The sequence below is a fragment of the Pteropus alecto genome, unplaced genomic scaffold (genome assembly GCF_000325575.1).
Source record: "Pteropus alecto unplaced genomic scaffold, ASM32557v1 scaffold3, whole genome shotgun sequence".
In the NCBI taxonomy this organism is placed as follows: Eukaryota; Metazoa; Chordata; class Mammalia; order Chiroptera; family Pteropodidae; genus Pteropus; species Pteropus alecto.
Genome location: NW_006442484.1, coordinates 35,255,677 through 35,268,913, shown reverse-complemented (window position 1 = coordinate 35,268,913; position 13,237 = coordinate 35,255,677). Strand labels below are relative to the sequence as shown.

General features: G+C 33.3%; 1 protein-coding gene across 2 annotated transcripts; it reads left to right on the top strand.

The window, feature by feature from the left end:
* The first annotated feature begins 3,124 nt into the window (after positions 1-3,124).
* On the top strand, positions 3,125-9,119 carry GCG (glucagon). 2 transcript variants are annotated; one of them, XM_006921124.1, is made up of 5 exons: positions 3,125-3,226; positions 4,688-4,849; positions 6,529-6,666; positions 7,857-8,000; positions 8,657-9,119. In XM_006921124.1, the coding sequence occupies exons 1-5, from the start codon at positions 3,135-3,137 to the stop codon at positions 8,661-8,663; spliced, it is 543 nt and encodes a 180-aa protein (XP_006921186.1). In that variant the 5' UTR covers positions 3,125-3,134; the 3' UTR covers positions 8,664-9,119. The 2 variants fall into 2 exon arrangements, with proteins under 2 accessions (XP_006921186.1, XP_006921187.1); XM_006921125.2 differs by lacking the exon at positions 8,657-9,119 and having other exon boundaries at positions 3,133-3,226; positions 7,857-8,004.
* The last annotated feature ends 4,118 nt before the right edge of the window (positions 9,120-13,237 follow it).

The following is a 13,237-nucleotide window of genomic DNA, read 5'->3' as shown; positions in this document are numbered from 1 at the left end:
TAATATCTGTGAGGCTAAACAGCATTGGAGAATATATAAAAGCGGTATGCTTTGATGCGGCAGTACAGAGCTCAGGACACAGCACATCTGCAGCTCCAAAAAGAGGGCTCGCTCTCTCCACCTGCTCTGTTCCACGTCTGGGTTTCAGAAGGTAAGGTTAATACTGAGTGATTTGTAAGATCGTTTATCCTGTTTGGGATACAGTTACGTATTTTTAAGGGGGCAAAGCATTACAGATTAAAGTATTATTCTTTCATCTTATAGTTTATTACTAATAATACACAGGGCAGAATTGAGATGATATAAAACATATTTACATATACTTCAATGTAGAGAAGCCGCAAAGTGAGTCGGAAAATAAGTTCAATGGTAAGATGTAAAATAGAAAGAAAAACAAATATTCAAACCATGCTTGTTACATGCTTTAACTGTTATGAGAATTGCATTTCAAAAATAAGTAGTAACATTTTAAAAAATAAATATTTTCCTTGGATTTGATAAATGTGTATATTACTTTGAACAGAAGGCGCCTTTAAATTCAGCAGAAATGTGCCCATTAGAGGGGTTATAATAGCAATTGCTCCTTACCAATGAAAACTTATGGTTTTCTAAAAGAGCAGATTCAACATCATCTTTCAAATATTCAAATTTCTAAGTCTATCAAAAAATCAAAGTCCATGAAATCAGCTCTTTGTAAACAAGACATAGCATATTTGGTACAGAAAACAAATATCAATTATCAGGATTTCTTTGGCTAGAGGTAAGTAAAACCACAGATTAGTAATTATCTCCTATGTATTGAGAACCAATAGTAATAAATAAAATATCTAATATGTCCACATTCAGAAATGAAATTTTAATAAACCTCTTTAGAAAAGAAAATCAAAAAGTACTCATTTAAGCTCTTAAGGATAAAGAACAATTGTACAAAATCCTCAATGGAGTAAGTGATTAATTGGTGTGTTTTCCACACATACTACAGATCTATGAGAGGAAACGAGCTGACCAGTTTAAAAAGTATTTGGCTTACAATGCCAATACATTTAGGAATATTATATAATGTCACCTTGCCTAGGTCTAAGGTTAATCTTTCTAAAAAACTTCCTATACAGGGAATACTATTGTTACCATATATTCCCTTTAAATTTGAGTGGAAATGTGTAGTTCTTACAAAACTTCAGATTCTCTCCTTAGGCTACCTACAGTAGGGGGCAGGGGAATAGCTGGAAATTCTTCTCTTATTGAATAAGATTTTGATACTAAAATAATACAATTATTTGCTTTCTCAGTAGCGGTATTCAAACAATTAACCTTAATCTTAAATTTTTTTCACAATTCTGTAGACTTTCACAAATGAATAAATGAAATTTTTAAAAAATTGGTTTCTCTTTCAGTAGATCTCATTTTACTGCCTACAGAGGACTTCAAACCTTCACTTCTGTGTGGCTGCTTTCTCTTCAGTCAGCTCCCATAGCAGAATACCATTTGCTCTAAATCTCCTTCTGTAGAACATAGTAGAAGAAAGATTCTGTAATCTTTAGGGACTTTGTATAGAGGAATTTTTTTAGGATTAAATTGACTTTCCAAAAGTGGTGTAATAAAAAAAAAAAAGGCTTGCTTTAATTTTTTTTAATTCCTGAAAGCATGAATTTATAATTGAGAATTACAATTAGAAGACACTATCTACATATATGGCAAGATTTTCAAAGTTTGCCAAGTGGATAAACTGAAGCATAGCACAGCATCGATTAGTAATTTAATGCTGATGAATGAAGAAGGATGAATATTTAATTCTTATTGTGTTGCTTTGTCTAACTGACCACTTAATCTAAAGAGACAACATTTCAAAGAAAAAAAAAAAACCACTGCTGGTATAATAGTGTCCATGTTTTAGTGCCAAAGATAGTAAATATGGCTGGGATGCTAAAGAAAAGATTGATAGTTTAAAATGATAATATTTGTAAAATCCTTATTTCAAACCAAATGCCATTTGCTAAAAATACTCATTCAAATTATTTATGGGTAAGCATAATCAAACTTGAATTAAAATTTCCACTTCTCGAAGTAAACATGTTCTGACTGAAGTAGCAGAGAAAAGAAGTTCATGACAAATACTGGATTTGAGGTTTCTATTCAGAAAATAGAGAAGCTCACCCTGTGGGGACATTCTGCCCCACATTCACAGTGGTCTCTGCCCCAGCCCTATCCACACCGCATCACCATGTTCTTGGCATCTTATGGCTTCAAAAGGTATCTGCTTGCAACACAAGGACAAGCAACCAGGTGTATCCTATAACCAGGTCTAGGATGTCACAAACAGTGAATGACATGTCCTGGACTAAGTCCAATTGTAAAGCAACCTGGGGACTTCCAAGACTTCAGAAGCAAACATTAATTTTCATTATGACAGTAATCTCTTATTTCTTAGTTGCGATTGTTCAAGTTGCCAGAAGCATTAGTTCTTGTTGCAAATTGCTTGTCTTTAAAATGATTTTTTTCCCTTTAATTTAGAACAGGTCAAAGCACCCTAAAATACCTCAAATCTGTTGGCCGCTTTATAATTACAAAGTCTAGACCAAGTTACACTATTTAAAATATAAATGAATAATACATCTGAACCGACAGCTGGTATGCCAAGTTGTAGCCTGAGGCTGCTTTAAGATGGTTGAAATGCAGTATAATGTAAATGCCTGGAAGTGAAGGACTATTAATTGAAAGCCAGACTGATAGTGAAGGGGGTGGCATTATGGATAAGGTGCCATTCGAGCTAACCATATGTAGCATATCATCTACAGTAGATATTTTAAATGTTTATCATGGACATTTTAAATTTCGAGTCTGGAAATGAGCCTTCTAATTATTAACAGAAGTGTCTTACATTAATGAAAAATCTTAATGGTGGTACACATCTTTTGTATCCTTTTTTGCCTCTAAAAAATTGGGGGGAAAATATAATCTACTATTTAAAATAAGCTGGAAATATACTCAGATTAAAATTGATGACTAGCTTGTTATTTCTATTTATAATATTTACTTAGTCAAAACCAAACTAATTTAGCCTGACATGTTTAAATATGTTTGCCTGTCTCCTTCCCCCCACCTCCCTTGACTCTGTGTTCCAACAGGCAGCAAAAATGAAAAGCATTTACTTTTTGGCTGGATTGTTTGTGATGCTGGTACAAGGCAGCTGGCAACGTTCCCTTCAGGACACGGAGATGAAATCCAGGTATTAAATCTTTAGACTGGAACTAACATAGCACTATAGTTAGAATATAGCCTGTGAAAACTACGATTAGTGACTAGGTCTCAGAAATTTAGAGTAAATACTCTGCATGATTTTCAAATGTTTAAAATATCATTGTGATAAAGTTGTTTATGGAGTATAGACTTGAGTATGTTGTTTCACAACCAATGGGGTAGACGATGTTGAAAAATGGGTTACATGGGAAATTATACCTCTTTGAAATTTGCAGCTGATCCTATCTACCCATTACTTACTCCCACAGTGCATAGTACATTATTTTAATTATTCACAATTTTTCTTTTTATTTCTTTTTTAAAATAATAATTTTGCTAATTGTAAAAGTCATTCATGTTCACAATAGAAAATATACCAAAAAAGTTATGTATGTACTGTATGTATATAAATATATACCAGATCATTATACAGTTTCATATTATGCTTTTTCTCTTAGCATTGTACTATTATCTGTTTCTTATATCATTAAAAATATCTATTAAACATATAATATTTAATGGCTGCATACAATTTCATCTCATACTTAAATGTACAATATTTATTTAACTGTTCCTCCACTATTGAACACTTGAGTTCTTCGAATTTTCCAAACAGAATGCTGCAAACGTTTTGCCCTACATTTCTTACCATTTTCTGAGGATACATTTCTAGTAGTAAAATTACCATGTCAAAGGATTTGAATGAGTTTAAATCTTTTATAATATCTTGCCATTTTGCTTTCCAGAAAAGTTGTATACATGCACACTCCTATCAGCATTATAGAAATACTCCTTTCACAATATCTTCCCCCCATATTTAATCATTGCTAATTTGACAGGTGAAAATAGTGTCTCATTTCTATTTCTGAGTATTAATCATGTTGAATATTTCCCATACTTGCCATGCTAATAAACTTGATTACTGGCATGCAGAATATCCACTACACAGTTTCAAATTAACGAATGGGCTTTTTCTAGTCTCTCTTTTAACTTTTGTCTTTCTTTCACCATTAGCTACCATGTGCTCTGGTAATAGAACTACTTTTTTATATTAATACATGCAAAACAAAATTGGAAACATAAACATGCTACCAAATGATTTAGGATTCTTCACTCTTAAAATATTTAATTCAAGTCATTGCTCTCTTCTGTCATTATTAGCATAATCATAAGTAGATGAATTAGCTTTTTAAAAAAAGATTTATTTAATCCTATTTCAGAAAAAAAAGCAAGTTGAAAAATCTGTTGCTAAAATTCAGAATCAGAGTGTATCCAACTCTAATAAAACTCTGGGATTCCCATGACAAACAAGATCTCTCAGAAGTACCAACTGAAATATTCAAGGTGCCTGCCATTCTGCTTCATGTGGCCCCGTATTCTGTGAGAAGATGCTCCTCAAGTGACTGAGCTTGAGGAGAGATTTAGTTGCACCAATTACTATTTTTCACAGCTCATTCCCAGCTCCCCAGACAGACCCATTCAACGATCCAGATCAGATGAATGAAGACAAGCGCCATTCACAGGGCACATTCACCAGTGACTACAGCAAGTATCTGGACTCCAGGCGTGCCCAGGATTTTGTGCAGTGGTTGATGAACACTAAGAGGAACAAGTAAGAGTTTAAACATCATCCAAAATATGCACATAAATGAATTATTTAAAAGTGTCTAAAACTTATTCCAACTTCCTTAAGTCATCACACTCATCAAATTGTGCCCATAAGTTCTTCCAATTTTGATGGTTTTCATGGTTGGTGATGCTGTCCTTTGTATTTATGCATCTGAATGTCTGACCTCTCACCCCTCCAATCCTCTTACCCTCTTATGGAATATAAATTTTAAACTATTTTTCCAACTGTGGTCTTAGCAATATTTACTCTCTTATGCACTTTCCATTAAAATTGAAAGCTGACTTTTGTAGAACTGCAAGTTTAGGAATCCAATTTCTGACCAAAAAATAAGAGCAAATTCAACATTCCCTTGTAGGTTCAAACTCATGACTGTGATCACATTAAAGTATCCCCTAGCCAAGTTAATCATGGTAAGGCATGGAAACAGATGCAGTCTTTTTCTTGTAGAGTACAATCCAAGATACACATTTAAAATTATAGTCTAGCTGCACCGCATAAAGAGAGAAGAAGGCAAATAAGAACACAAGCCTATCGTTAAGGCATACATTTTAATGTTGCATTTTCGTTGACAGTGTTGGGTTTTTTGCTGCATCTAGGCTACTGAAGGAAATCATCCACAAGAGTTTCACAGAGATGGTAGAATTTCACAATTTCTTTGGAGGGTGGCCCACAGGGGATGGGAGTTATGCATACAAAGTAGCTGAAGGAAAAGGGCATAGATTTATCTGAATAGAACGGAGAAAGGAAAGAGAATGAGGGAGAGAGAAAGAGACTGCGAGAGAGAGAGCGCAAGAGAAAGAATGAGAGAATGAGCCAGCAGGAGGAATTGGAGATACAGGGCAGTTGACCAGAAGTTCTTAAAGTAGAGGGCACGGAAAGAAAGGTGGCTGCGGTTAGAGCAGATACTATGAGGAGTCCTTGTTAAGGACTGCAGATGGGGCCATTGGTGAAATGTGAGTAAGCACGAATTTGAAAAGAAACAAATGAAAACAACTTTCTTCTAGAAAGGGAATGCCACGATTTGGTAAACTAATGCAAAATAATCCTTGTTCTCAGGCAGTTTCTATTGTGTGTTTAACATGAGACATTCCAGGTTAATATATGCAGAAGGTAGCTGGTCAATCACTTCCACAGAACACTGCACACACTTGAAAGTGCTATGGGGTCATTGTATTAGCTTTCCTCATTGCTGTCTATCACGTTTCCTTTCACCCATTATGTGGTCTTTTTGATGACACTTTCGGTGATCATTTGCTTTTCCTTGACTCAGTTAACTAACTCTGACCCCGTATGTACTAATAACAAACAGCTGCCTTGTTTGCAAGTAGCATAGCAGAGTGGAGAGCCCACATACACCAAGACTGAAGTAAATGCAGCATTAATAATCAATGGTATAGATAAGCAGGAGAGGTGAAAACTGGGTGCACTGGGTGGTGCAGGGGAACTTTAGGCTCCCTTAATTGTTATTAGCCCTCTCCTCTCAATCTTCAGTCCAGATAATTAATGTAATTTGAAGATGAGTGTCCTAAGCACCCTCATCTCCCAAGTCTCCCTGAACCCCTTGTACGTAGAATCTCGAACCCGAAGCTGCCACTGCTTATAGGTGAGAACCATATTGCTAAAGAGACAGATCTTCAATTTAATTTTCACATTTCTTTCAGGAATAACATTGCCAAACGTCATGATGAATTTGAGAGACATGCTGAAGGGACCTTTACTAGTGATGTAAGTTCTTATTTGGAAGGCCAAGCTGCCAAGGAATTTATTGCTTGGCTGGTGAAAGGCCGAGGAAGGCGAGAGTAAGTCTACACACTCTTATTTAACTTTTTTTTTTTTTGCCTCATGCTAAAAACTTAGACTACAGTTGTCTATATATGGATCTGAATTACAGAAGCAATTAGTATAGTCTCGCAAAGGAGGAAAATAATTTCTATTGGTGGGAGACAGTCTATAAAAGCCTCATCTGTTTTATCTTTGGTAGCAAGTACTACTAACGGAGTCAAAAGGGACATTTTTATCTCTAATTATAGTTGTGCTATAATTAGGGTATTAATTTGTCAATCCAAGACACTTTTTAAAGTAAAGTGTTTTTGATAACTACACCAGGACAACAAGCTTAAACCAGGACTGTCCTAGGAAAACTGGGGATAGGAAAAAAGAAGAAATAATGCTGAAAACTTAAACCATCTCATTTTCTCCTGACCATTTTGATTGACATTTGAATTATGAGAAGTAGGAAATTCGTGTTCAACTCAATTTCTTTTAGAGAGATTTAAAACAAGCTTACTGAGACTTAAAGAAATCTCATGACTAAAGAGAACTAGTATTGTCGCTGATTTTTTAAACATTAATGATCAAATTTACAAAATCAGCGGTAAAATAGTTGCACTTGAGGATATTTCTGGTGTTTTAAAGGGATACCAAAAAGTCTGCTAATTAAACTGATTAAAGAGAAAATCTAATGTAGACTAAGATTTAATCCCTTAATACTGCACTTTGTAAAGCTGTTCTGATAATCACTACTTTTATAATATATTATACTTTTTTTCTGAATTATAAATAAATAATTAGACTTAATAATAACCTCAGTGTTGATAATATACTAATAATCTTTCAAGTAACTGGAATATTGAAAAGGACGTGAAGAGGCAGTCTTTGTTTAACATCCCAGCTCTGCTCTTTTATACCCGTATAATTTCCATTCTGACATGCACCAGTTCAAATGGGTTTTCTATGAGACTTTTCATAGTAGGTCCTCTGTAAATAGAAACATATTGTTTTCTCAATGACCCTCACACATGGTACCAGTGATAGGCAATCAATAAACATTTATTTAAAGCATTTAAAGCTAAGCAGGGTCGGTCCTGGTTAGTACTTGGATGGGAGACCACCTAGGAAGACCAGGTGCTGTAGGCAAAATAAATAAACAAACAAATAAATAAATAATAAAGCATTTAACAATTGCTGATTTTGTCTCTCTTTTGCTCAGTTTTCCAGAAGAAGTCACCATCATTGAAGAACTCCGCCGCAGACACGCTGATGGCTCTTTCTCTGATGAGATGAACACAGTTCTTGATAATCTTGCTACCCGAGACTTTATAAACTGGTTGCTTCAGACCAAAATTACTGACAGGTGATTGAATTTTAGTTCATTCTGCAACCATCAAAACTTTCATGAATATATCATAGTGCTACAGTTGTCGTCTATGTTGGGAAGAATCTTTACCTTCTTGGTATATAATTAAAATTATGAGTCATGTAAGAGTATATTATTATATTTGTTTTTGATTATTACAGTTTTATCAATTCACCCATTTATTCCAAAAACATTTCCTTAGTGTCTATAAGGGACAGGGTGTTAGGAACACAGATAAGAATTAAACAGAGAGATGTTAAGTCATTCACAGATTAATGTCACCTTATGAATTGTTATATATGTTGAACTTTTAGCATAAAGTAAAATACCAGTATATCTGTATTATATATTTAATGTAATAAGCATAGTAATAAAAATCTAAACACCAAAAATTAACCACTTATCTTAATGGGTAATAATTGCTCTTTGTAATTATTCATACACTTTATACTTCATGGTAGGGAAACTTAAGAATGAGTAATATTTTAATGCAAATATTTAAAGAGTCCAAAAGACTAGGGATTTGTAAGATTAAAATATTGATAAATAACTGTTATCAAAATAAATGATTGAAATATTTCCTGGATAAGTTAACTATATCATCTGGGTATTATAGCTGTGTTAAATCACTGTCTTTTGTTTATTGTCTTTAGGAAGTAAGTACTTCACTATTCAAGATCATCACAGCATCATCTGCCAGCCATGTAGGATGTCTGGAATTTTAAGTTCTGTAAATTTAAGAGGCGTATACTGAAGCCATATTGCTTTGCATGCCAATAAATAGATATTCTTTTAATATTGTGTTGCCAAAAATTATAAATGGAATAAGCCATTGTCAAAATGTTGCTAAAATATCAGCTTTAAAATATAAAAATGCAAAATTCTATTATTTCCTTCTTATTTTGGGTGAAGTACACTAACCTACTTATTCTTCGCAATGAAATTGTTTTTCATGATATAATTTGTACATGTAAATTGTATTCCAATCACAACAGTGTAATAACAGAGTAAGGGAAAGACCGGTTACTATAGTGGTGAAACTGAAAAAAGATTTTTGTCATTAAAATGTCCAGCTTTCAATATATCAAAAATAGACAAATAAAATTTTCAAGCTTCTTTACTATTGTCTTCTTTCTTCTTCATGTCCCTACTCCTTCCAAGCACCCCTTTTTCCTAAGCTGATAGCCCACAAGCCAAATCGGGTGCCCAAGTATTGCTTTATGTTGTAAACGGCTGCACAGTGCTGTAACATTTTGAGCCAATATTAAAAACTCATGGTATTTTATATAAATATATTGATTTCTGGCTTCTTCTGAAACATTTGGACATCAGGCAATATTAGACCCATAAAACAAATCTTTGCTGGAGCTCAATACCAGTTGTCTTCTGAAGAGCCATATGCTCTTCAGCTCACTATTCTGTCCTCTACACACATACACACACAAGTGCACAAAATACACACCTGTACATGCTCACACACCAAGACTCACATAACGTACACATGTAAGCATTTTCCCCTGACCCACTTTATTTATACATCTCACTTGCCTGGCACCTACCGACATTTAAATTTGTCTCTCATACCTTGTACGTTTATCTTTCCGTCCTGCAATGTCCAGTATCTTGCCCCAGACTGCTGCTTGTTGCCATGCCAGAGACTTGTGTGTTGTATACAGCAATGCCAACTCTCTTCCTCTATCTCTCTTTTTCATTGATATATAATGAACAAATAATATTGAGTAAGTTTAAGATGTGCAATGAGCCAGTTTGATACACATATATTGCAATTTAATTACCACCTTAGGTTTAGCTAAAACCCCTATCAAGTCACACTATTATTATTCCTTTTAGGGGATAAGAACATTTAAGATCTACTCTTTTAGCAATTTTGAAGTACATAATACAGTATAATGGACCATAATCATTATGCTGTGCCTTAGGTCTCCAGAATTTACTCATCTTCTAATTGCAAGTTTGTACACTTTGACAACATCTGCCCAATTCTCCCACCCCCAGGCCCTGTTTCTATGAGTTTGGCTTTTTTGGATTCCACATATAAGCAATATTATACAATATTTATCTCTCTCTGTTTGGCTTATCTCACTAAGCATAATGCTCTCAAGATCCATCCATATTGTTACAAATGGCAGGATTTCCTTCTTTCTCATGGCTGAATATTTTATTATATATATAGAGTATATATTTATATAGGTGTCTATATACCTATATATCACATCTTCTTTATCCATTTATCTGTCAATGGATGCTTAGGTTGTTTCCATATCTTGATCATTGTGAATAATGTTGCGATAAACACGGGAGTATAGATATCTTTTTAATATCCTGTTTTCATTTCTTTTGTGTATGTACTTAGAATTGGGATTGATGGATCATGATATTTGTATTTGTAATTTTTGAGGAACCTCTACATTTGTTTCACAATGGCTATACAAGTTTACACTCTCATTAACAAGTGCACGAGGGTTTCCATTACTCTACATTCTCACCAACACTTTTATCTCTTGTCTTCTCGATGATAACCATTGCAATGGATGTGAGATAATATCTCATTGCGATTTTGGTTTGCATTTTCCTGATTAGTAATGTCGAGCATCTTTTCACGACTCTGTTTGGCCACTTGGATGTCTTTGGAAAATGTTTATTCAGTTCCTCTGCCCAATTTCTAATTGGACTTTTTGTTGTTATTGTTGTTGCTGTTGTTGTTGTTGTTGTTGTTGACTTGTATGAGTTCTTTTGGTATTTTGGATATTAACTCCTTATCTAATACACGGTTTGCAAATATTTTCTCCCACTCCTTAAGTTACCTTTTCATTTCGTTGGTTGTTTCTTTTGCTGTGCAGAAGCTTTTTGGTTTGATGTAGTCTCACTTGTAGATTTTTGCTTTTGCTACTTGTGCTTTAGGTGTCACATCCAAGAAAATCATTGTCAAGATCAATGTCAAGGAGCTTCTTCTCTATCTCTTTTTTCTGAAAGTTTTATGGTTTCAGGTCTATGTTTAAATCTGTAATCCATTTCGAGTTAGTGTTTGTGAGTGGTGTAAGATAGGAGCCCAATTTCATTTTTGTGTATGTGGTCACCCAGGTCTTTCAATGTTATTTGCTGAAGTGATATCACCAACAAAAAGTACAAAAATGTGAAAAACATAACACTAAATAGACCACAAAAAAGACACTTACAGTATGAGAGCTGAAACAAGAAGACAGAGGATCACATTTTTATTACCTTAATTTTTTTACACTCTGCCTATGTTCATGAATGACTGTGGAATTGCTCTGGGTATTGATTTTGGGGTTACAAATAAATTTTAATGAGTAGGTGAATTTTCAAACACAGAATCAGCAAAAAATGAGGCAGACTATAGTTTGAATAGAAATCAAAGTAAGATGGCAGATATAATCCCAAACATAGTAATTTTACACTAAATGTAAGTGAACTAAATATTCATACTGAAGACTAAGGTCATCCGACTAGATAAAAATAAAATGCAACCAACTATTACAAAAGAAATATTTTATACATAAAAACTTAATTAAAATAAAAAGATTACAAAAGTTTATAACATGCAAATACACAAGAAAGCTTGTGTAGATATATTGATATCAGAAAGTAGCTTTAAAGAAACTAGAATTGCTAGAGATAAAGAGGGGCATTTTTTTAAAAAGGAATCAATCCATCAAGAATATATAATAATTTTATATCTTTATGCGACAAAAATCATAGCTTCAAAAACAGATGAGTCTAAAAATGACAGAATTAAAGTAGACAAATCTGCAATCAGAGGACTTAAACAACTTGGTTAATAGTTGACAGAGAAAACAGACAGAGAAATTAGTAAGATCTGATTAACTCAATCTACAAAATAAACAACATTTATAGAACATTGCGCCTGGTAATAATAGAATTAATATGTTTTCCAAGTGCTCGTAAAATGTTTGAAGATCAAAAATCTTCAATAAATTTCAAAGATTGAAATCATTCATGGTGTGCCCTGTTGCCACAGTGGAATTAAGCTGGAAAGCAAAAACAAAAGCTATCTTAAAAATTCACAACTGTTCAAAACTAGGCAATCACTTCTAAATAACCCATGAATCCAAGAAAAAATCATAAAGAAAATTTAAAAATACTTTTGAGCTCTATGATAATAAAGAAACAATAACTATAAACTGGAGATGCAACTAAAGCAGTGTTTAAGGGTAAAATATAGTTTTAAATGCATGTGGTAGAAAAATATAAATTAGAAAATCAATAGCCTAGCTTTCACCTCAAAAACCCAGAGGGCGCGGAAACAGCGAATCTCGAAAAGTAAAAGAAAGGAAGTGAAAAAGATAGGAGAAAATAATGAAATATAGGAAAACTGGCAGTAAAAATGAACAAAGCCAAAATTTGTTTCTTTGACCAGATTAATAAAATTAATAAGTCCCTAGCAAGACTAGTCAAGAAAAAAATAAGAAAAATTACCAACAGTTATAACAAAAAGGGCATCTCTAAAGATCTTACAGACAAAAGTACAATTATAAAAGTATATACCTAATAAATTTTACAATTAGATTAAATGGATAAACTCCTTTTAAAATGGTACTAAAATAGACAAAAATAATAGGAAAATCTTAATAGTCCTCTGTGTATCATAAAAAGTTAGATCTGTTATTTTGAAAACTTTTCCAGAAAGAACTTCAGGCCAGATGGTTTAACAGGTGAATTTTTCTAAACATTTAAAAAAGAAAAAACACCAATATTACATAAACTCTTCAAAATAAGGGAAAAATAAGGAATATTTCCCAGCTCATTTTATGAGGCCAGGATAACCTTGAGGCAAAAATCTGACAAAGATTTTATAGAAAAGGAAAATAACAAACCAATCTGACTCATGAACACAAGTGAAAAATCGAATACAAAACACAAAGAATCAAATCTATCAACATATAAGAAGAATATTACAGTACAGACAAACGAGGTATATTCTAAGAATTTGAGTGGTTTATTATTTGAAAAAATCAATGAAATTCACAACACTAACAGAAACAAACAGAAGATTCATATGCTCATTTTAATAAATGTAGCAGACATTTGATGAAATTCAAAGCCCATTAACGATTTTTAAACTCTCACAAGGAAACAAAGTTAAAAATAGCAAGAAATTGGATAGAAAAGGAAACAAAAAGAAATAATTTGTATTTATTATCTATCACTTACTATAGAAATAATACATCAAA

What these genes read in the sequence shown, in the direction of transcription:
- GCG (XM_006921124.1), top strand. Translation starts at nt 3,135, where the DNA reads ATGAAAAGCATTTACTTTTTGGCTGGATTGTTTGTGATGCTGGTACAA. An exon ending in ATGAACACTAAGAGGAACAA is followed by an intron (nt 4,850 to 6,528) that starts GTAAGAGTTTAA and finishes CATTTCTTTCAG; the next exon opens with GAATAACATTGCCAAACGTC. An exon ending in AAAGGCCGAGGAAGGCGAGA is followed by an intron (nt 6,667 to 7,856) that starts GTAAGTCTACAC and finishes TCTTTTGCTCAG; the next exon opens with TTTTCCAGAAGAAGTCACCA.